Raw genomic sequence first — 24,394 nt, forward strand, 5'->3', positions numbered from 1 at the left:
GTTCTTTATCTCTTCATTTGATGTTCTAGGGTTTCAGGATTGTTGATTCTCTGTTTGGCTTAGTTTTTCGGATCTTTGTTGTGGAGGGACGGCGTGGTGTTTCTGCCTAGAGCGCCATCTTGCCGGAAGTCCTCAGCTTTTAAATTTTTTAAAAATAACTAAACACTGACTTTGTAATTTAAAAACCAATCAAGTGGAAAAGATTAAAATAACAGGAATGCTTGAGATTCTAATCAGTCACTCAACTTTAATGACTCAAGAAAAACATATTGTGAGTTCACTCTGTGAAGGATGCAAAAGTACAGGTGGCTTCTGACCTCCAAGATTTACAGTCTGGTTGGGCAGATAACATGTAAACAGAATCAGAGCTACCCAGAAATATAAGGCAGTAGGTAAACAAGTACAGCAGAAAATTCAGCCTCAAAGATATTCAATAATGATAAAAATGATCTTTGAAAAATACACTGTTTTGGATAGAAATTAGCATAGCTTTAATGGCAGCTGATGGATTACAAATATAGGACTCAATGAAAGTGAAAGGAGAATACTTAGCTGGTAGGTAACCCACCCTTGATCACCTGAATGTGGAAATGAATTCAATACTAGAAAGAGTGAAATGAACAGAGAGGGAGATAGGACCCTGACGGTTGAATTTAAGGCTTCAATAACTCAAAACGGTGAACAGTCTCAAGTCGGTGACTAAGAATTGAATTTTCATGCAGGTCACAGTCATGATTCTGGGATGAGTCCATGAAATGGAACCACTGCTATGGCAGTGTTGAATCTGAAAACTCATTGCATTGAACCACCGGTAGCTGGACATGGTTGATTTCGACCAAACTTCTTTAAATGAATAGTTCAAACTTGCTGTCCTTGCTTTCTCACCACTCACTCTCTACCCCTTGAAATCTGCTCTTTACCCCACCACTTCTGAACATTAGCAGTGGTCTCCTGGTCATCTTGTGACCCTAATGCCTAGCAGAGTGACTGGTAGAAAGTACTGAAATGTTTGCTGAGGTGATTCAATGACGCAGCTCAATGCCTTTTCTCTAAGTTCTGTTCCCTTCATCCTCTTTGGAGCATGTCTTGGATTGAACTATGTCCCCCTAAAAATGTGCACATCAGTTTGGCTGGTCCATGATTCCCAGTATTGTATGATTGTCTACCATTTTATCATCTGATGTGATTTCCCTATGTGTTGTAAACTCTATCACTGTGATGTAATAAAATAGATTAGCAGCAATTATATTGATGAGGTTTATAAGATTAGGTAGTGTTTCAAGCCAAACTCTTTTGAGATATAAAAGAGACAAGCAAGCAGAGAGACATGGGGACCTCATACCACCAAGAAACCAGCACAGAGAGCAGAGCACGTCCTTTGGACCTGAGGTTCCTGCTCTGAGAAGCTCCCAGACCAAGGGAAGATTGATGACACAGACCTTCCTCCAGAGCTGACAGATAAAGCATTCCTCTGGAGCTGATGCCCTGAATTTGGACTTGTAGCCTACTAGACTGTGAGAGAATAAATTTATTTTGTTAAAGCCATGTGAAGTAAAGAAATACTTGTGGTATTTCATTATAGCAGCACTAGACGACTAAGACAGAGCATGACATTAATATGGACCTGGTCTGGAAATTCTCTTCCCCATTAAGACTCTTCTAATTCATATCTTCTCTCTTCCCTCACTCCCTCCTTGGGATATTCCTTCACAGTTTTCCTGCCCCTACTTCTCCCTTCTGCTCCCTACATGTGCCTACAGCCCAAGGTTCAGTCCTTCATTCTCTTCTAATTTCATACTTCACCATCTCCAGGAAATGATGCTGATAATAATAATGATGAGAATAATAATAACAAGAATAAGTGCCTAATATGTATTAGGAACTTTTTACAATATCTTATTTAATCAGCAGAACAACCCTATGATGTAGGTATTATTACTCCATATTATGGATGAGAAAACTGAGGCTGTTTGTCTGTGGAAGGACAAAGGAGACTATGCAAGTTTAAAGGACTTCCTTGACAAAGTGGGAGTGCCACACACACATCAGAGATTTGCTGGCCTGCTCTGCAGGTGTGAGGAGTTTCCTTGACAAAGTGGGAGTGCCACACACACATCAGAGATTTGCTGGCCTGCTCTGCAGGTGTGAGGAGTGTCATTATCTGCCATGAAGAAATCAACGCCAGCCCCACCTCTCCCACCTCTTGCCCTGGTCATGCAATGTGGAGCCACCCAAGTGGTAAGCCACTATCATGGATTGAATTGTGTCCCCCCAAAATCTATGTATCAATTTGGCTGGGCCATGATTCCCAGTATTGTGTGATTGTCCACCATTTTGTCATTTGATGTGATTTTCCTATGTGTTGTAAATCCTGCCTCTATGGTATTAATGAGGGGGGATGGGCGGCAGTTGTGTTGATGAGGCGGGACTCAATCTACGGGACTGGATTGTGTCTTGAGCTGGTTTTTTTTGTGATATAAAAGAGAGAAGCCAGCAGAGAGTCAGGGGGACCTCATACCACCAAGAAAGCAGTGCCAGGACCAGAGCGTGTCCTTTGGACCCAAGTTTCCTGCGTGAGAAGCTCCTAGTCCAGGGGAAGATTGATGAGAAGGACCTTCCTCCAGAGCCAACACAGAGAGAAAGCCTTCCCCTGGAGATGACGCCCTGAATTTGGACTTTTAGCCTACTTTACTGTGAGGAAATAAATTTCTGTTTGTTAAAGCCATCCACTTGTGGTATTTCTGTTATAGCCAGTCAGCTGATTGCAAATTGGTGTCTGAAGTTCCAAGCACTGCCCTCGAGACTCTTCCATTTGAAACCACTGTTAGTTTTCTCCGACCATTACATACCACTGGGCTCTTATATCTGGCTGTCACGTGGGTCTCTCACTGAGCTTCAGGTACAGTACTAGAGAGGAAGGCCCCTTATATCTTTGAGGTGACATTCAGTAACGTGCCCAACACCAAGTGAATTTCATGTATAACACATGGGCTATATTGAAGTCAGCCATTTTAACTATACAGTCCAAATTTGATTGAAATCCGCCCAGTCCTTTTCAAGCGATATAGTAACAGACAATTAAATTCATGTAGATTATCATAAGTATGCTTTTTGCTGAGGACCCAGAACACGAAAATGCTGACCTCAGCCATAAATGAAATATTTAAAGGTCAAAATCGGACTAACTACTAGGCCTAACAACTGAGCACTTTGTTGAAACCCAAAGGAAAATAATTTTATATGTGGGAGGCACATGTTGAGGCTCCCTCTCCCTCCTTAGTATGCTTAACTTGTCCTTTCTTACTAAGTGAGGCAGGAGGGAATACTCACCCACACACGTCTTCCTGTCCTCAGCCAGGGTGTAGCCACTGTAGCACTGGCAGACGAAGGAGCCTGGCACGTTCACACAGAGATGCTCACAGGCATGGTCTTCCACCGCACACAGATCCTGGACTGAGACAAGGGTTGCGCCGTAAGAACGCAACTCTGAAGAAGATGGCACCCTCTGCACGGGACAGTGCAACAAACGACTCTATAGCACTGATTAAAATAACTCTTAAATGCACAATAGCCAAAAGGTGGCTGGAAACAACTCTAATGCCCATCAACAGTTGAATGAATAAACAAAATACGGTCTATCCATAAACCAGTTGCCGTAGAGACGACTCCCCATGTGTATCAGTGTAGAATTGTGCTCTATAGGGTTTTCAGTGGCTGGTTTTTTGGAAATAGATTGACAGGCCTTTCTTCCAAGGTGTCTCTGGGTGGACTCAAACCTCTAACCTTCTGGTTAGCTGCCAAGTGTGTTAACCATTTGCACTACCCAGGGACTCTATTTGTACAATGAGTGTTCTTCAGCTGTATAGAGAAATGAAGCTCTGATACGTGCTACAATGCAGATGAACCCTGAAAACACTGCTATGTGCAATAATCCAGGCTTAAAAGAACAAATATTGTATCATACCACTTACATGAAACGTCTAGAATAGACAAATGCACAGAGACAGAAAGTGAGTTAGTGGTCACCAGGGGCTGAGGGAAGGGAGGAATGGAGAATTAAAGGATACTGATTTTCTGTTTGGGGTAATGAAAAAGTTTTGGAAATAGGTAATAGTGATGGTTGCACAATATTGTTAATATAATCCATGCCATTGAATCGTACACTTAAAAATGGTTAAATGGCAAATTTTATGTTATATATATATTTTACAACAATTAAAAAAAGAAAAATAACTCTTAAAAACATTGTAAGTATTAATATATGATCATAGTAGAAAATTTGGAAAACAAAAAAATATATGAAAAAAAGAAAAACCACCAGTAATCCCACCTCCTGTGATCCTACCAGCCAGAGGTAACCCTTATTAATGTCTTAGTGAATTTTCCTTCCAGGTAAATTTCTATATATGCATAAAAAACAGATTTTTCCAAGTTGGAATTATTCATGTCTATTAAATGCATTAAATAGTTTTTAATTAACTTCCGTTTGTATTTTCTCACGTCAAACAAAGTACTCTGGAAATATTTGGATGGTTCTTGAGAATTGTAAATTATCATGAGCAGACATTTGTACTTGTTTGCATCAGGCACTATTCCTGTCCTTTGTGAACTTGAAGTGCTTTATAATGACACTCTTACTGATTCACACTAAGATAATTTGGCACTGTCTGATATTTTGCAGACGGGGAGGCTGAGGGAGAGCACAGTTAAAAGACTTGCTACTCCACCAAAAACATGATAGGTCTGATTTGCTCCTAATTCTCAGGTCTGCATCACTCCCTTTGGACATTTTCCTCATTCCACCTATCTATCAGAGGATCTTTGAAAATCCTCTTTGCTCTCTATTTATTCATCTCAGTAATAAATGGGGAAAATACAAGCCAAACGAGGTTAGGTAGAGATAATGAAGATTACTGCAGGTCCACGAAGTGCTGAGCCCTGGCTATTTAATCAAATGTGGTGTAAGGAGGCACTTACAGGAATGCATCTACTGCAGTGCAACTAAGAATAAATCAGAGGATGAAAAATGTGAAAGACATTTTCAATCCATCACTGACTCAGTCTTTGCAAAAGCAGGCTGACGTTTCCTACCAAGGAGAACAGCTTGGATCCTGTGAAATAGAACTGGTTCTCCCAAGGATTTTTACCATTAAAATGGTAGCACATCAGAAAGCATCAAAGGGATTGCATATGCTAAAGAGAATTTTCTTTGGTTAAAAACTATCACTATGACAGTTATGGTAAAAACTCAATTAACTAGAATGTCCGATTAATCTCTGAATCCGATGGCTAAACTTTAATATAATCTCCTAGATCTTTGAGTGTCATAGCTCATTACGTTTTTTAAATAAATGTAAAATATCAAATTGATAAAAAGACAAAGTTGATATCACTGATTACTTCTACTAAATGTGTTCAATAATAAAAAAATAAAAACTACGTCATAACATTAAAAAAAAATGCTTAAATTGAAGATTCCACAAATAAGGATTCTGGTTTTAAAATGCTGAAAGAAGTATTTTTATTTTCAAATCAATAAAGTAGAAGAAAAATATTATAGATTATAGAGTAAAATTCCTTTACCTTTTACCAGTATACTTATATCTTAGATTTCCAACTGGGAACTCCTGTTGGGATTTTGAACTTAGATTTCCAGTGGATTTAGAAGTAAGGAAAACACAAATAAGCAGAACAACTATAGCTGATGAAAAACCATAGTGGATACTCAGAGAATGACAAAACCTATAGTTAGTTACAAGCCTAGGCAGAGATGTAAGAAAAATCTGAATTACAGGATATTCATTCATTTATTCAATAAATGTGCATTGAGCACCTACTATGTCCCAGGCACTGTTGCAGGCACTAGTGATACAGCAGTGAACAAAACAGACAAAGAGGTTCCTGCTGTTAAGTGACTTGTATTCTACTAGGGGTTAGTAATGTGAAGCTCCAGGAAGAGAATTTATGGCTAAAAGAACAGCCAATGCAAAGGTCCTGAGATGGAATAAACCTGGCTGCATTTGCGGAACGGATAGACCAGAGTGTCAATCAGATGCGACCTAAATAACTGAAATTGTTGTTGCCACTAGTCATGGGCTCTGGCTCATGATGACCCCAAGTACAACAGAATGAAACATGGCCTGGTCCTGTGCCATCTTCACGATTGTTGGTATGCTCGAGTCCATTGTTGGGGCTACTTTGTATTTTGAGCACCTTCCAACCTAGAGAACTCATCTGCTAGCATTATATCGGACAATATTCTTTTGTGAGCCATAAAGTTTTCATTGGCTGATTTTCAGAAGTAGATCGCTAGGCCTTTCTTTCTAGTTTCTCTTAGTCTGGAAGCTCCACTGAAACCTGTCCACAATGGGTGACCCTCATGGTATTTGAAGTACTGGTGGCATAGTTTCCAGCATCATAGCAACACACAAGACATCAACCACAATATGACAAACAAGTGGTGGAAATAACTAAAATACAAGGTAGGAAATGACAGAAATCCATAAGACGGCTGATGATACCAGGGGAGTTCAGAATGGGGGCAGATTACTGCCAGTCAAGGATGGATGAAGAAAGGCTCACAGATAAGAGAAGTCTGAAGAAAGGGAAAGGGGCCTTCAGGCTGAGGAAACAGAGTGAGCAACCTCGGGGAAGTGGAGGGGCAGGACATGCTCAGTACAGAATCCCTCTCCAGGAATTCTGAGGAAAGGAGCAGGACAAGGGATGGGATAGAGTCCAGCAGATGGACAATTGACAGAAGTTGGCAGAGGCCTTGACTGCATGCTGAGTAGTCTGATTTTGATTCAGTAGGCAATGGGTAAAAACCTTAAAAATGGACAAGGGCGATTTCACTGGCGTTGTTCTTCAGGATAAATATATGGCAGCATCACAGATTCTCCCACCTCGGAGAAACATACAGGACTTCTACCATAGGTAAAGGGGAATCATTGCTTTGTCAGGGAACACCAGTAGCTTCCTGAGTTCCAGGCTGAAGTAGCTTTGGCTTGCCTGCACGGTGATGGGCAAATTTGCCTCCTGCTATCAGGATCTTTGGAGTCCCTGGGGGGCACAGTCAAGCGCTCGCTCTACTACTAGCCGAAAGGTTGGCAGTTCCAACCCACCCAGAGGCTCCTCAGAAGACAGGACTGGCTATCTGCTTCTGAAAGGTCACAGCCTTGAAAACCCTATGGAGTAGTTCTACTCTGCACGCATGGGGTCGCCGTGAGCCAGAACTGACTTGATGACAACCTCGTGTTGTGCATGAGGACCTTTGATTGTTCCTCAAAGACTTTGGTCTCTCCTGTCAGCTGCTGGAGCCCCTCAGCGCTTTCCCCTGGGGGCATGCATCACAATGCTGATTCTAGTTCATGCAGTGATAGATTTACTGTGTCTCCCTTACTAGACTCTAAGTTCCCTAAAGGGGGAGAGTGTCCGCACAAAGACTTGCTGGCTGGGAAATGACGGTCCAACATCTGGAACAAGCCGCCACCCACCATCCTCAGACCCTCTCTGGAGGCGAGGCAGGGACTGCTCCGCCTGGGTCCTTCCCTGGTCTCTGCTCCAGGCCCCACTCTGTCGCCTCTCCGTGTCCAGCAAGAACCCTGCCTAACAGTGGTTGTGAAGGAATGGTGGGAGAATAGGTGATTTTTATTCTTTTATTTTTAATGGTCTATTTTCAAGTTTTCTAACAAGAGCTTATACGCCTTTTATTACAATGAAAAAAAATCAACACATTACAAAAGAACCATTTTGAAAGTAGCATTTCAAAAGCAATAATCAGGACATTGAAGCAATAATCTATTTTTCCAAAAGACTTCCCCTACTGGGTATGTTGTTGTTACTTGCCATTGAGTCAGCTTGGACTCATGGTGACCTTATGAATAACAGAAAAAATGTTGCCCAGCCCTGTGCCATCTACAAGACTGTTCGTATGTTTGCGTCCACTATTGTGGCTTCCCTCCTTTTCACTGACTTTACCAAATGTGATGTCCTTCTCTAATGATATGTCTTTCCCGATGACACATCCAAAGTAAGCAAGATGAAGTCTCACCATCCTTGCTTTTAAGGAGAATTCTGGTTGTATTTCTTCTAAGACTGATTTGTTTGTTCTCTAGTTTATTCCATGGTATGTTCAATATTCTTTCCCAGCACCATAATTCAAATACAGGGTATGTAGAGGGAGGCAATGAAATGACTATTCTTCTCAGCATCAGGCTGGGACACCGGCAGTAGAGGTTGTGGCCCGCTCTACAGAAGCTGCAGCGCCCAACCTTGGTTGCCCATTCTAACCGTCTGGGGAGCTTTTGAAAATCCTGATGCCCAGGTACCATGCCCCCCTACACCCCCAGTCCCATTAAATCAGACTGGCTGGGGGTGGGATGCGGGCCAGTGTTTGTTAAATATCCCTAGATGACCCCGACATGCAGCCAGGTTTGAGACTCAAATAACCTAATTGGATAAAAAGTCCTCGCAATCCTCCAAGGGGAAGGTGCCCAGACCTGGCAGTCAGTCTCCCCCTTTATAACTGGAGCCCCCAAGGCTTGGTTTCCATACACATCTCAGAGTGAAAGCTGCCCTGCTACTCTCTCAGAGCGGCTGAAAGAACCCCAAACAGTACGTAAGGGTGCAGATAGTGGTAGGAACATGAGGGATTATTACTCGCATTGCAAACAACTGTCCCACAAACAACAAGCTTGCCAGTTGGCTTCATGTGTACTGTCCTTTCATATTGTTTTTAGAATGTTGGAGAATTTATGGCCACTAGATTTGCACTGCCCCAAGGAAACCATTGAAGGATTAATGTAATTAAACAAAGAAAAGAAATAAATACAGACTGGGTTCTGACAAAGCAACTTTGTTGTTTATCTGGCAGCAGTCACTTCCATTTGAAACAAATACAGATGTTTTTGGATGATTCCTTACGCGTCTGAAAAACAGAGCTTCTTTCTCTCATACCCTGGGAGGATTTCGCTGAAGGGCAATAAATTCTGTGGGATGGGAGAAACATTGTATTTAGAGTTCCCGTTACCCCGGGCACAATCTGCTGCCTTCTCAACCTGGTGAACCGCCACTCATTGCTGAAGACTTCAGTCAAATGTCACCTCCTCCAGGAAGCCTTCTCCAAGTGGGCTGGGCTTAGAGGCTCCTTCCTCTGGGCTCCAGTAGCCCTATGCACATGGCTCCACTCCAGTATCTACCCCATGGCATTGGAAGGGCCTGATCATGTGTCTGCCTGCCCCACTAGAATGTGCGCTGGTCTGGCTCAGTCTGGATTTCTCAGAGGCTAGCCAGTGTCCCAGGGCATGTAGTTGGTGCCCCATAAATGTTCACTTGCTGAATGAATAAGTGACAAAGGCCCATACACACAGCCTCTCAACAGGGATGTTCCTAGAGTTCTAAAAATACTCTCTTCCATCAGAAATGTAACCTTTGGACTTTGAAGCAGACCTGGCCCCAGCTGGGATAACTTCATCTAAGTGACCCCAGTGATAGTTGATTTTCATAGAGAGGGTAAATAATTAAGTGGGTAAGATATCCTATTGCAGAGTTAAATGAGATAATATAGATATACAGATAGGCAAAGCGTCTGACATCTAGTAGGTACTAAACACACATTTGTTTCTCCTTCCTTTGTTATTGTTGTTAGCCCCAAATCAAGGGGATTCCATTCACAGGATCAAACTGTGGTGATCCGTGGGGTTTTCATTGGCTGACTTTCAGAAGTAGATAGACAGGCCTTTCTTCCTAGTCTCTCTTAGTCTGGAAGCTCCACTGAAACCTGTTCAACATCACAGCACCATGCAAGCCTCCACTGACAGATGGGTGGTGGCTGTGCATGACTTGCAGTGGCCAGAATTGAACCTGGCTGGGTCTTCTGCATGGAAGGTGAGAATGCTGCCACTGAACCACCCCTGCCTTCTCCTTTGCTAGACTCTGGCTGCAAGGATGGTCTTGGTAGCGCAGACTACTTAACCCTGGGGAAGAACTAAGCCCTCACCACATGTTGCCTACATCCCAATTCTAATAAAGTTCATTTCACCTTATTAGGTACCTATGAAAACTGCAAACAGATATTAAATTCAAATTAAAACAACAGCAACATATCTTGGGCTAAGTTTTTGGTTTGTGAGCCCTTTGCCACATTAATCTGATACAGCAAAGTAGGTGATTTTAAATTTTATATCAAAAGGTCTTGCTAAACTCAGGCAATGCTTTGCCAGAGGGCAATCTTTAGCACATAGCTGCCAGTCAGGAAAATTTGCTTGCTTCTCTTAGTTCCTGGAGGATTTTACGAGTGATGTTAACTGTGTCTGCTCAGACTTCCCAGGAGAAATAAATTCCTGAGGATTTGATAGCCAAGAACTCCAAAGCTGTATAAAATCCATCCATAATGTTTCCCCAGAGGCTCGCAGTCACCCTAGATTTAAATGCCTGTCTTCATTTGTGACCTTCAAACCCTGAAGCGGTGTCTCAGCCCAGAGAACTTGGAAAACTTTCATCTGGTTACTCTGGACAAGGGGAACACAGGACAAAGACTGTGACTGCTGAGGCTGACATCATCCGGGCTGAATCAAAGGGTTTTTACTGAGGTTTCAGAATTTTAGACAAGCTACACTGTGTGCTGTTGACACCGTGACAGTTTAATCTCCCCTTTGGAGTTAAAGACGTGCTTCACTCCTTAAGCTCCTGCTGTTATTTAACATAAGATGTAGGAGTCCTGGTGGCACAGTGGTTAAAATGCTTGACTGCTAACGGAAACGTTGATGGTTCAAACCCACCGGCTGCTCTGTAGGAGAAAGTTATGGCAGTCTGTTTCTGCCAAGATTTCAGCCTTGGAAATCCTCTGAGATGTAGAAGTTAGAAGTTAGAAATTATTTATCCCAGCAAGAGGGAAGGGAGATGTGTTATTAGGGCTGTTCTTTCATTCCCCTGGGAAACCATGGGGTCTCCCTTTCCACCTGCTACCGCCTGAAAGCTCACTCAGGGGTCCACAAATGCCGGCAAAACTCAGCTCTGCGTTTCGGGGTCCCGCCCTCTTCTTTCATTATGCCTGAAAGCACTAATCTTATTTTGAAAGCTGCAGTTTGTATTTAAAGAATTTCAACAGTAACTGTGAGTCATCAGCCTATAATTCTACATAGAAAGAAACAAAAAACCCTAATGCCACCAAGGAAAAACACACCTATCCTTTCAGGCAAACTCCAGCTGTGCATCATCTCCTTTTTGCCCGTCAGTTTAGTTCTTTTTAATCAAGTCTCCAATTCACTAACAAGATTTTTGTTTTCTTTTGGGAAGGAAAAAGCGAGGAGGGATCCTCAAATAGAGCCTTTAAGATCTAAGTAAATCGTACTGAATGGGGTTGATCAAAATAATAAATAAATGTGAATGAATGAATTAATGTGCCCTACTTCTGTAGTGTGCTTTTCAATTTCCAAACAGTTATCACATCATTATATTCTTAATATGAACTCCCTCCTGAATGGACTCTCCCACGGAGTGAGCTGGTTTGGAATGCCCAGGTCGATGATTCTGAAACTTGAGCATACACCAGAATCACTTAGCAGGCTTGTGAAAACACACATTCCTAGGCCTCACACCCAGAGCTTCTGATTCAATAGGTCTGGGATAGGGCCTGGGAATGTGCATTTCTAACAAGCTCCTAGGGGAAGTAGATGCTGTTGTCTGGGGACCACACTTTGAGAACCACTCGTCTAGGTGCTCATGAAATTGGAAAGCAGAGGTGAAGCTGTACAGGGTTCAAGACTGCTTTCCCCTGATGTATAATCATACTTTCACAGCTGGCATTTCTCTGCTCACATTTGGTCAGCTCAGCCTCCCACGGGCTCTACTCAACCCACACTCCTTTTTTTAAAACCCTGTGCCCTGGCACGGCCAGAGGATGAGCGAGCTGCACATAATGGTCCCTAAGATCCAGGCCCAGCAGCCAGAGTTATGAGACTACTCACTGATCAAAGCCACTCCTGCTACGCAGGCCCTCTCCTTCTGCTCATAGCTATCTTATCGGCGGCTTGGGGTCACTGCTGTGTATTCTAAAGCTGAAGGCGGCCGCTTTGTTTGTGTATGCTGTTTGCTTACTATTCCACTCTTGCTCCGTTCTCTGATTGTGGACTGCCCCAAAGCCCAGACTCTGAATTGCACTTTCTTCCTCCAAAGTTTCATCCATTTTCACAGTCAATTACCACCAGCAAACAATCCAGCCCAGACCTTTTCCTTGAATTCTAATCCTCCATCTCCAATTGCACCCAGCCACTGTGTGAGCTCCCTTCTGCACTCACCGGTTTTCCCCACAAAACTATGCTTCTGCTTTGAAGACATCTGTCGGTGAAAATTCTACTCCCCTCCCCACCTCCAGCTTCACCCATCCATACCATAAACTCCTCCCTTTGGGTGAGGTTATTGCTGTGGTCTCCTCATTAATTCTGTAAGCATAAGTACTGAATGGACTGAACTGACTAGAATTCTAGATAGAGTGCATCCTTTCATATCCTGCTTTGCCTGTACGGGGCACATGGAAGCCAAGATCTGAGTGCTTCTTGGGTCTCAAGCATATAAGAGAAACACTCATTTTCTCCCACTACCTAGAAGAGCGCATGGCCCGTAGAGGAGAATCAATAAATATTGAATGAATTAGTGAATTAATGGTAAATTTGCCCCACTGGTCTACCCATTTCTAATCTAGCACATCCATCATTGCCAGATCCAATTTACTAAAACATGGTTTTGCACTTGGTGCCCTCTGCTAGCTCTCTCCACTCACCAAAGGACACTGTTGAAACTCATCTTGAGAATCAAATCGCTCCATAATCTGTTCCAGTTTACATGCCTGCCCTTAACCCCTACTAATGCCCAAAATAAACTATTCCAGACAAGCAGACTGATCTAGTCAGTGTTCTATAAAGACAATAAGCCTCTTCATTTCTCCCTCTAGAAAATACCACCTACTCCACAAAGCCTTCCGTGATTATTCCAAGGAGCCCTGGTGGCACCATGGTTAAGCATTCAACTACTAACCACAAGGTCAGCAGTTTGAACCCACCAGCATCTCTGTAGGAGAAAAGACCTATCGATTTGCTTTCATAAAGACTACAACCTTGGGAACCCTATGGGGCAGTTCTACTCTGTCACATGGGTCACTATGAGTCGAAATCATCTTGACGGCACCCAACAACAACAACCATGACTCTTTCTCTGATCTCTTCTCTGGTAGCACCACCTACCCTCTCAAGCCTTGTTTTGATGTATATATGTATGTTTTCTTGAGTTAAAACCCATTGCCGTTGAGTCAATTCCAACTCATAGCGACCCTATAAAACTTACATACAATAACCTGCACATATTTAAAGTGTACAATTTGATAAGTTTGACATATCAGTAAATGCGACAATCAAGATAACGAATATATTCATCACCCCCAAAGTTACCTCATGCTGTGCCCCTTTGTAATCCCTTCTCCTCCCCTTGGACTCAGGCAAGCACTAACCCGCTGTCGGTAATTATAGATTCATTGTCATTGTCTAAAATCTTACACGAATGGAATCATACAGTACCCTTTTTTGTCTGGTTTCTTTCATTCAGCATAGTTATTTTGAGATTCATCCAGGTTGCTGTATGTGTCAATAGTTCATTCTTTTCATTGCTGAGTAGTATTCCATTATACGGGTATATCACAATTTGCTATCTATTCACCTGTTGATGGACATTTAGGTTGTTTCCAGCTTGGAGCTACTGAAAGACACTAAAGCTTCTATGAATATTTGTGTACAAATCTTTGTGTGAATATATACTTTTGTTATGGATTGAATTGTAACCCCCCAAAATATGTGTCAGCTTGACTAGGTCATGATTCCCAGTATTGTGTGATTGTCCACCATTTTGTCATCTGATATGATTTTCCTATGTGTTGGAAATCCTACCTCTATGATGTTAATGAGGAAAGATTAGAGGTAATTATGTTAATGAGGCAGGAGTCAATCTACAAGATGAGGTTGTGTCTTAAACCAGTCTCTTTTGAGATATAAAAGGAGAAGTGAGCAGAGAGAAAGGGGACCTCATACCACCAAGAAAGTAGTGCCAGGAGCACAGCATGTCCTTTGGACCAGGCGTCCCTGTACTGAGAAGCTACTAGATCAGGGGAAGATTGATGACAATGACCTTCCACCAGAATTGACAGAGAGAAAGTCTTCCCCTAAAGCTGGCGCCCAGAATTCAGACTTCTAGCCTTGCAAACTGTGAGAGAATAAACTCCTGTTTTGTTACAGCCATCCAGTTGCAGTATTTCTGTTATAGTAGCACTAGATAACTAAGACAACTTTCATCTGTCTTAGGTTAGTATCTAGACTGGATCATAGGTACATATTTAACTTTGTAAGAAACTACAAAACTGTTTTCCAAAGTAGTTGTACCATTTTGCATTCCCACTAGCAGTGTATGAGAGTTCCAGTTCGTAACCTTGACAACTTTTGGTATGGGTCGATCCTTTTAAATTCTAGCTGTTCTGGTAGGTATGAAGTGGTACCTCATTGTGGTTTTAATTTGCATTGCCCTAATGACTAATAATGTTGAGCATCTTTTGATGTACTTCTTTGCTATTCATATATTTTCTTTCATTTAGTATCTGTTCATTTTATTGGGTTGTTTGTCTTCCTTGGGAGTTAGTCCCTGGGTGGTGCAACCAGTTAACTTGCTTGGCTGCTAACCAAAAGGTTGGAGGTTTGGGTTCACCCAGAGGTACTTCAGAAGAAAGACCAGGTGGTCTATTTCTGAAAAATCAGCTTTTGAAAACCCTATGGAGCACAGTTCTATTCAATATTGTACTGGAGGTTCTAACTGGTACCAAACCCAAGGCCACTGAGATTCTCTTCTTATCTTTGCAGGAAAGCATTTAGTCTTTCACCCTTAAGTTTGAAGGTAGCTGTCATGGTTTGAATTATGTCCCCCAAAAAATGTGTGTATCATTTTGGCTGGGCCATGATTCCCAGAATTGTGTGGTTGGCCTCCATTTTGTGATTGTAATTTTATGTTAAATAGGATTAGGGTGGGATTGTAACACCATCCTTACCCAAGTAATATCCCTGATCCAATGTAAAGGGAGTTTCCCTAGGGTGTGGCCTGCACCACCTTTTACCTTACAAGAGACAAAAGGAAAGGGAAGCAAGCAGAGAATTGGGGACCTCATACCATCAAGAAAGCAGTGCTGGAGCAGAGCGCGTTCTTTGTACTGGGGTCCCTGCGCAGAGAAGCTCCTAGTCCGGGAGAACACTGAAGAGAAGAAGGTCGACAGAGAGAAAAAGCCTTCCCCTGGAGCCGATGCCCTGAATTTGGACGTTTAGCCTGCTTTGACTGTGAGGAAATAAACTTCTCTTCGTTAAAACCACCCACTTGTGGTGTTTCTATTATAGCAGCACTAGATAACTAAGACAGTAGCTAGAAGGTTGTTGTTGTTGTTTTTTTAAAAGATAGTCCTTATCAGGTTAAGGCAGTTCCCTTTTATTCCTAGTTTGCTAAGAGTTTTTATCATAAATGAATTTTGGATATTGTCAAACGCTTTTTCTATATCTATTGAGATGATCGTATGTTTTTTTCTTTTTCTAATCTATTAATATGATAAATTATATTGATTGTTTTCTGAATGTTAAACCAACTTTGCCTTCTTGGGATAAACCCCACTTGGTCTTAATATATTATCCTTTTTATGTATTGTTGGAAGCTATTTGCTAAAATTTTGTTAAGAATTTTTGTATCTAAATTCACGGGGAATGTTGATTATAGTTTTCTTTTTCTCTCTAACAATGTGACTGTTTTTTGAGATCATGATCCTTTGTTTAAACTCTACTAGAAAAGCTATGAAATCATATATATAGCTTGAAAAAAAAATAATGTCAGGAATATATCCAAAGAATGAGGTAGTTAAATGCATTTAGTATGGTTCTTGAGAGAGCAAAAAAATTAGAAAGTTGAACAAGAAAGTTCACATTTTCTGCCAGAGGTTTTTTTTTTTTTTTTTTTTTGTTAATGTTGCATTTTCATTGACTTCCAGATAGATTAAATGTTCCAGAAGGGAGGAAAGAGGAGGGAAATCTCCTTATTAAAATAAAGAAAAAGAGACAATATAAAGTTCTTTCTAGTTAGTGAGAAAGAAAATCAAGGGAAAGAAACAGTAAAGGGAAAAAGGCCCGTGAAGATGGACACATGTCATGAGGGGTTCCCCCCTCCTTGTTTTTTAATGGAGAAAGGGAAGGACATAATCATCCACTGAGCTCTATGGGCTAGGCACCATGCTAACACTTTTGCATATATCTCATAGCAGGGTGGGGAAGACTTTTGGAAGGCAGAAGGAATTGCAATATCGACCTCCAGCACATTCTGAATTAGCCATATGGGCAGACTTGGAAGGTAGGATTATTTAGTGCCTTGATCTACTCTTTGAATGGAAAGGCACATTTTGAGACACTGACAGACTGATGTCCATTCAGAAGAGTGTTACGAGGACAGTGAAAAAAACCCAAAGCCAGGTCACCAAAAGATGTGTTTGTGCTTCAAGTGAAAAAGAGAAAATTAACTGGGGAGGGGAAGATGAGAGAAATAACACTCTTCAATAATTGAAGGACTCTTTTTATTTGGAAAAAAGAAAGTGTTTAGAATATAGCTTCAGATGGCAGAAATAGGACCAAGGATGATAATTATGTTGTTGTTATTGTTGTTAGGTGCCGTTGAGTTGGTTCCAACTCACAGCAATACTATGTACCACAGAACAAAACACTGCCCAGTCCTGCACCATGCTCACAATTGTTGTTATGCTTGAGCCCATTGTTGCAGCCACTGCGTTAATCCATCTCGTTGAGGGTCTTCCTCTTTTTTGCTGACCCTCTACTTTACCAAGCACAATGTCCTTCTCCAGGGACTAATCCCTTCTGACAACATGTCCAAAGTATGTAAGACATAGTCTCACCATCCTTGCTTCCAAGGAGCATTCTGGTTGTACTTCTTCCAAGATACATTTGTTCGTTCTTTTGGAAGTCCATGGTATAATCAATATTCTTCGCCAACACCACAATTCAAAGGCATCGATTCTTCTCTGGTCCTCCTTATTCATTGTCCAGCTTTTGCATGCATATGATGTGACTGAAAATACCATGGCTTGAGTCAGGCGCACCTTAGTCTTCAAGGTGACATCTTTGCTTTTCAACACTTTAAAGAGGTCTTCTGCAGCATATTTGCCCAGTGCAATGAGTCTTTTGATTTCTTGACTGCTGCCTCCATGGGTGTTGATTGTGGACCCAAGTAAAATGAAATCCTTAACAACTTCAGTCTTTTCTCCGTTTATCATGATGTTGCTTATTAGTCCAGTTGTGAGGATTTTTGTTTCCTTTATGTTGAGGTGTAATCCATACTGAAGTCTGTGGTCTTTGATCTTCATCAAGTAAGTGCTTCAAGTCCTCTTCACTTTTAGCAAGTCAGGTTGTGTCATCTGCATAACGCAGGTTGTTAATGAGTCTTCCTCCGATCCTGATGCCTCGTCCAAAATGGTAATTATAGAGAGTATAATTTTAGCTCAACCACTGATACAGGCAGTCTGGAGGTGGGATCTAGGTACTTGGCAATGACCTGGTTTCCAAACACAGTCACCCATCTGGGACACCAAGAGGGGACAGAATTCCTGGGTTGTGTGGGACAGAGAGCTAGAAGTCTGATAGCCAAGATCCATTTCCACTAGAAGAATCTATAAATCAGCTGTATGTGCCTCGTCTCTCTACACAAGCAAGATACAAATACAAACTGGTGGGTATGGTGTGTGTAGGAGCCCTGGTGATGCAACAGTTAAGTGCTTAGCTGCTAATCAAAAGTTTGGCAGTTTGAACCCACCAGCTGCTCTGTGGGAGAACGATATGGCAGTCTGCTTTCTTAAAGATTACAGCCTTGGAAACCCTATGGGGCAGTTTTACTCTGACCTATAGGGTTGATATGAGTCATAATCAACTTGATGGCAATGGGTTTGGTTTTTTTGGTTTATGGTGTGTGTATGTGTGTGTGTGTGTCTGTGTATGTGTATGTGTGTGTGTGAAGGCACTCAATGAGAAACCCTCCCAGAATCATTTTTGTGCAATGACAGTTTCACAGCAGTTGGCAGTGGACTTGGGGAAATGACAATCATTTGAATGTTTGTTGTTAGTTGTCGTTGAGTTGGCTGCAACTCTTGGCAACCTTATGTATAACAGAATGAAACACTGTCCAGTCCTGCACCATCCTCGCAATTGTTGGTATATCTGAGCCAACTATTGTGTCAATCCAAACAGAGGTTGAGCTCTATGGTCCAGGGTTTCCCTCATTTTCACTGACCCTCTACTTTATCAAGCTTGATGTCCTTTCTGATGATGTTTCCAAAGTAACCAGGATGAAGTCTCCCCATCCTGGTTTCTAAGGAGAATTCTGGCTGTATTTCCTCCAAAACTGATTGGTTCATTCTCCTGGTGAATTAATTCAGAAAGATTCCCCTGGGACCAACAGGCCATGGAATCTGTCTGTTCTCCTGGGCTTGGAGGAGGTTCCCTGGTTGCAAGGTTGCCCTACCGCCATCTGGGGGCCCTCAAGGATCATGGGAGTATATCAAATGGTGGTTAAGAGTTAGGAATATGGAGTCACACATAACAGGATTTGGATTCCAGTTTGGTTGCATTACTAGCCATGTGACCATGAGTAAATTGTCTAAACTTTTTGTACTTTATTTCCCTTATCTGTAAAATAAAAATGATAAAACTTACTATAAGGGCTTGTTGTGAGAATTAAATGAGATAACAAATGTAAGCATGCAGGAGAGAGCCTAGCACATGGTAAAAACTGAGTAAGTGACTACAGTTAGGGCTGACGACTGAGCTGGGCATGGGTTGCAGTAACTTTTGGTTGCAGTTAGTAAATTGTATTTATTCCCATACAAGAATGTGAGCTTCATGAGAGCAGTAACATTGCTGTTTTATTCACTATTTTATTTACAGTACTTTGTATACTGCCTGGCACATTTTATATGCTCAAAAAATAAGTGCTACATGAAAAAATAAATGAACAAGTGAATGAGTGTATGAAAGAATGAATGGTAACCATCTCTTGGGGAGTACTTCAGGAGAGAATTTGGAATTCACATTCCTTTTCACCCAGGGATTATCCAGCTACACTCAATACAAGACCAAAAACCAAACCCACTGCTGTCAAGTCAATTCTGACTCATAGCGACCCTATAGGACAGAGTAGAACTGCCCCATAGTGTTTCCAAGGAGCAGCTGATGGATTTGAACTGCTGACCTTTTGGTTAGCAGCTGAGCACTTAACCACTGCACCACCAGAGCCCCAATACAAGAAAAGAAAAATGGAAATGGCTGTGTCTTACTCCTCTCCAGGCCTGCTGTGAGTTTCTCTGGGTGTGAGCAGGGCTAAGCCCCTGCAAGCAGCTTCAAGAGGTGAGTTTATAGCACAGCCTTCCCCCGGCACAACTTTTAATGCTGACCCATCCTTGCATACCTTGTATGAATCCTATTTGGTCGTGGTGTATTATTTTTTTGATATGATGTTGAATTCTATTGGCTAGAATTTTTAAAAAATATTTCATTGTGTTTTTAGTGAAAGTTTATACAGGAAGTTAGGTTCCTTCCTCTATTAGCTAGAATTTTGTTGAGAATTTTTGCATCTCTATTCGTGAGAGACATTGGTCTGTAATTTTCTTTTTTTGTGGTGTATTTGTCTGGCTTTGGTATCAGGGTTATGATGGCTTCATAGAAAGAATTCAGGAGCATTCCTTCCTTTTCTGTGCTCTGAAATAGTTTGAGTAGTACTTGTGTGAACTCTTCTCTGAATGTTTGGTAGATTCTCCAGTGAAACTGTCCAGGCCAGGGATTTTTTTCTTTTGACAGTTTTTTTTATTACCTCTTAAATCTCTTCTCTTGTTGAGTCTGTTCAGATTTTTGTCTCAGTTTGTGTTAGTTTAGGTAGGTAGTGTGTTTCTAGAAATTTCTCCATTTCCTCTAGGTTCTCAAATTTGTTGGAGGAGAATTTTTCATAGTACTCTGTTATGATCCTTTTCATTTCAGTTGAGTTTGTTGTAATGTCCCCCGTCTCATTTCTCATTTGGGTTATTTGCTTCCTCTTCTGTTTTTCTTTTGTCAGTTTGTTGGCACAACTTTTAATTGTCCACCAGACAGAGACAGGGGCTAACAAGGACCTATCTATGAGACAGACATTAATTTGTTACCACCCTTCCCATTTTATAGATGAAGAAATTGAAGGTCGAGGAGTTTAAATAACCAGCTCCGGGTCAAACAGCCACAGCCAGTAAGTGATAATGTCAGGATTCAAGTCTATGTCTGCGGATTATAAAGTTCCTGTTTTCACAATGCTACTGGTAGAGTAATATCAAGAAAGCAAGCAAAAGAGTTGTTATGATTATCTTTTTTCTTTTTTAAAGGAGAGAACTCTTTATTACCGAAAATATATTAAACTAAGGCTGGTGCTGAAGGTAAAGGTACCTTAACTGCTTTGGGGTACCTGGTGGGGTGGGTTAGATGGGACAGAGAGTCCCTACTCCAGCCCCTTCCCCTTCCCTAAGCTCTAAGCCTTTGCCTCAGATCCCCTCACTGCCTGAAGCGATTCTCAAAGTGTGGCAGCAAACTGTGTCAGAAGTTCAATAAAAATGCAGACTCCTGGGCCCCAGACCAATTGACTCAGAGTCTCTGAGAGTGAGGCTCAGAAATCTGCTTCTGGGTGATTCTTACTTACCGAAGTCAAGAACCACTGTCCTGGCTCCGTGCCCCTCCTCCACCTGGGCCTCCTGCCCTCTGCCTGAGACCAGTCTGAGGCCCAGCCAGTTTCTGCTTCAGATTCTGCACCCACTGCCCAGGCAGGAGGGACCCAAGGCCAGAGTGGTGCTGGAGAGAGCCCACACACAGTCTGTGTGTGGGCCCAGGTGAGGGTTGGCACACCCTGGTGTGTGGGTAAGGCCCAGCTCATGAACTCAGGGGAGAACTTTTTATTTGCTCATCCCAAAATTCCTCTGGCTGGACTAAGCCAGAGCCCACAGAAAATGGACATCAGCACATGCCCAGATGCCAAGGAAGGAAGAAACTCAGGGTATGAGACAAGAAGAGGAATTTCTTTTTCTCCAGAGAAGGAAAGCACAGAAGAGAGTCAGCAAGGTGGTGGGAAGCAGAGGGAGAGATGGGCCAGAGAAGCCTCTTGGGAGGGAGAGATTCTGGAGAGGGTGGGGATGGGGGTGAGGGAGGAAGAGGGCCTCGAGAGGCTGCAGGGAGGTCCAAAAGAGATGCTGGGTTTGTTTGCTGAGCAGTGTGTGAGATGACCTTTCCTGGCTCCTCCAGCTCTTCCGTCAATCGTATTAAACCCAAGAGTATTTAGTGTAAATGATTTTTGTTGCAGAAAGGGAAGAAGGGTCAGAGTTTTCAGTGGAAGATCAGGATGATTCAGGCCCAAAGCTGCATTCAACAACCTGGTTGTAGTCCCAGAACACAAAGCCCCCTGGGATTCAGAGTCCACAGGGCTTTGGGCTTCTACAGGCCAGAGAACTGTAAGAGGTCAAGCAGATGTTTCCTAACCTTGCAGGGTAGGGAGGCCTCCAGCCAAGAACTATCAACCTTGAAACTGAAAAGTGAGAAGAAAAAAGCGGTTTGGCTCTATAAATGTGATACTAATTACAGTCATTTGTACAAACTGCTTTCCATTAATGCTTAATTGCTTACCGTGTGATATAATAACAATTATGCATTGCATGAACTACACATCAGATTAGCTGAGTTTTATTTGCCTCCGTGTAGGGCAGTCTTCCTCGGGTCTTGCTTTTTGTAGCCTGGCTGTCTGTGGGCTAATATAGTGGCTTTACTCAACTTTAAAAAAAGCATAGGGTATAATACTCAGCATATAGGTAACTCCGTTTCTAAGAAGTAGATTACCTAGTGCTGGTTCAAATATCAGTATACTGTCTAGTCTTTGAGGCTTGACCAAAAAAAGAGAACGTGAATTCTATTAATACTTTATATCTGCTTAAAATGAAACCTGTTACCGTCGAGCTGATTTCAACTCATAGCGACCCTATAGGGCAGAGTAGAATTACCCCATAGGGTTTCCAAGGAGCAGCTGGTGGATTCAAACTGCCAACCTTGTGGTTAGCAGACAGACTCTTAACCACTGTGCCACCAGGGGTCCCTTTTTTATTTAAGAGACCTACAGTATCCCTACCAAAGCAACTCAATCACTGTGACACCTCTATAGACTTGAAGACAATGGTTTTTTTTTTTTTTTCTTTTAAAATTGTGCAGTATTGCTCTTAATCAAGGACTTTTGAGTTCAAACAGTCTCCAGAAGAAGCAAATACACCTGAGGGCTTTAAAACATTTGTGTTACGTGCACGTCCTTTAAAATAAGGAAGTACTGGGAAATTTAAAATTAATTACTCTATTTTAAAAAACAAAAATGTATAATATTTGAATAATCATTCCAAGTTGATGTTAATAACTGAACCTAAATCTATGCTTCAGAGGAGCGAATAAGATACAGAAACAATTCTACAGGGTACAGTTAATAAAAGGAGCCCTGGTGGTGAAAATGTATATAGTTCTGTGCTTGGCTGCTAACCAAAAGGCTGGTGGTTCAAACCCACCCAGTGGCTCTGCAGGAGAAAGATCTGGCGGTGATCTGCTCTTGTAAAGATTACAGCCAAGAAAACCCTATGAGGCAGTTCTACTCTGTCACTTGGGATCACTATGAGTCAAAAACAACTCGACGGCACACAATAACAACAGTTAATAAGGGCACTGGATGTAAAGACTCTGCAGCAGTTCCCCCTAAAGAACAAGCTTGAATGCAAAGGACACCAGCCCACATATTCAAGCAGGCTATTTCTGAGAAGGTGCCTCCAATGACCTTTCAAACTCTTCCTGATGGCCTACTACTATGCGCCCAGCTCTGGCCTAGGGCCTGTGATGGCAGAGTGTGGGTGGGGTAGGGGTAAACACAAAATACACAAGTCACAAATCATCGTCTCTGTCCTCAGGAAGATTGTAACTGGGTTGGGTGAAGGGGCTTAGACAAATAAAATGGGCCTAGATAAAAGGAGGGACCAGTCCCTGGAGAAGAACATCATGCTTGGTAAAGCAGAGGTCAGTGGAAAAGAGGATGATCCTCAACAAGATCGATTGGCACAGTGGCTGCCACAATGGGCTCAAACATATTAACGATTGTGAGGATGGTGCAGGACCAGGCAACATTTTGTTCTGTCGTACATAGGGTCGCTATGAGTTGGAACTAACTTGATGGCACCTAACAATAAAAGGAGAGAACAGGACAGAAGAGAAGAGCAGTACAGACACACCAGCAAGCAATCTTACTTTTGCAAGTCCTCTGATCTGAGTTGAGGATGTATCCTTGTTTACACCTGCAGACGTAGGATCCGGGGGTGTTGATGCAGAAGTGGGTGCAGTTATGCTCCAAGACGCTGCACATGTGGACCGCTGAAAGGGAGGACACAGGAGGTTAAGCGAACAATGATACTACCCCTAAATTCATTCCACCCAGCAAACATTTAGTCAGAGCGTAATCTGTGGAGGAAGGTCCTTAGGTGGCACAAACCTAGTGGTGCAGAGGGTAAAGCGATCAAATGCTAACTGAAAGGTCAATTAGGTTTGAAACCACCAGTGGCTCCATGGGAGAAAGATGTGGTAGTCTGCTTCTGCAAAGATTTATAGCCTTGGAAAACCTATGGGGTCACTATGAGTTGGAATTGACTTGATGGCAGTGGGTTAGTCACTTAAATGTTGGCGGTTCAAACCCACCCGGTGCTTCCATTATGGTTACAGCCAACAAAACCCTATGGAGCACAGTTCCACTCTGTAACACATGGGGTCACCATGAGTCAGAATCGACTCGATGGCAACTAACAACGACAACAATTTTGTGGAGGAGAGGTCCCAAAGAGAAACAAGAAACAGTCCCCACTCTTAAGGGGTTTTACAGTCTGTGGATGGACAAGACAGGTCCGTGTAAATGCCACCAGCAAGATTCAGATAAAGGGCTATGTGGGTTCAAAGGGAAATGGTGTTAGGCTGAACCATAAGAAATTGCCAAATACCCAACTATTTTTGATCTGCAAAAACAGAAATTTCACATGGTTCAACCTAGTAATAACTGTTTGGTGATGTAGGGGGATCAGAAAGTCTACTGACATCTGAGGGAGACTTGACTAAAGTGTGAATCTTCAACAGCAGCAATGGGGCTGGAGCAAAAGCATCAGTTAAACAAGGATGTGTTAAGCAATCAACAGTTTCTCAGGAACATAAATCCTAAGAGTAATGTCTTTTTTTTTTTTTAATATTTTATTGTACTT

General features: G+C 42.2%; 1 protein-coding gene across 3 annotated transcripts in view; it reads right to left on the bottom strand.

Moving 5' to 3' along the window:
• The window catches only part of MATN2 (matrilin 2), a 188,091-nt gene that overhangs the window by 84,997 nt on the left and 78,700 nt on the right, over positions 1-24,394 (bottom strand). For all 3 annotated transcript variants that reach the window (XM_004370750.2, XM_004370748.2, XM_004370749.1), the window contains 2 exons: positions 23,400-23,522; positions 3,331-3,453 (listed from right to left, as the gene is read on the bottom strand). In XM_004370750.2, the coding sequence (XP_004370807.1) occupies positions 3,331-3,453; positions 23,400-23,522 (246 nt within the window). The remainder of the gene's footprint in view (positions 1-3,330; positions 3,454-23,399; positions 23,523-24,394) is intronic.

This window comes from Trichechus manatus, unplaced genomic scaffold (genome assembly GCF_000243295.1).
Source record: "Trichechus manatus latirostris isolate Lorelei unplaced genomic scaffold, TriManLat1.0 scaffold00009, whole genome shotgun sequence".
Classification (NCBI taxonomy): domain Eukaryota; kingdom Metazoa; phylum Chordata; class Mammalia; order Sirenia; family Trichechidae; genus Trichechus; species Trichechus manatus.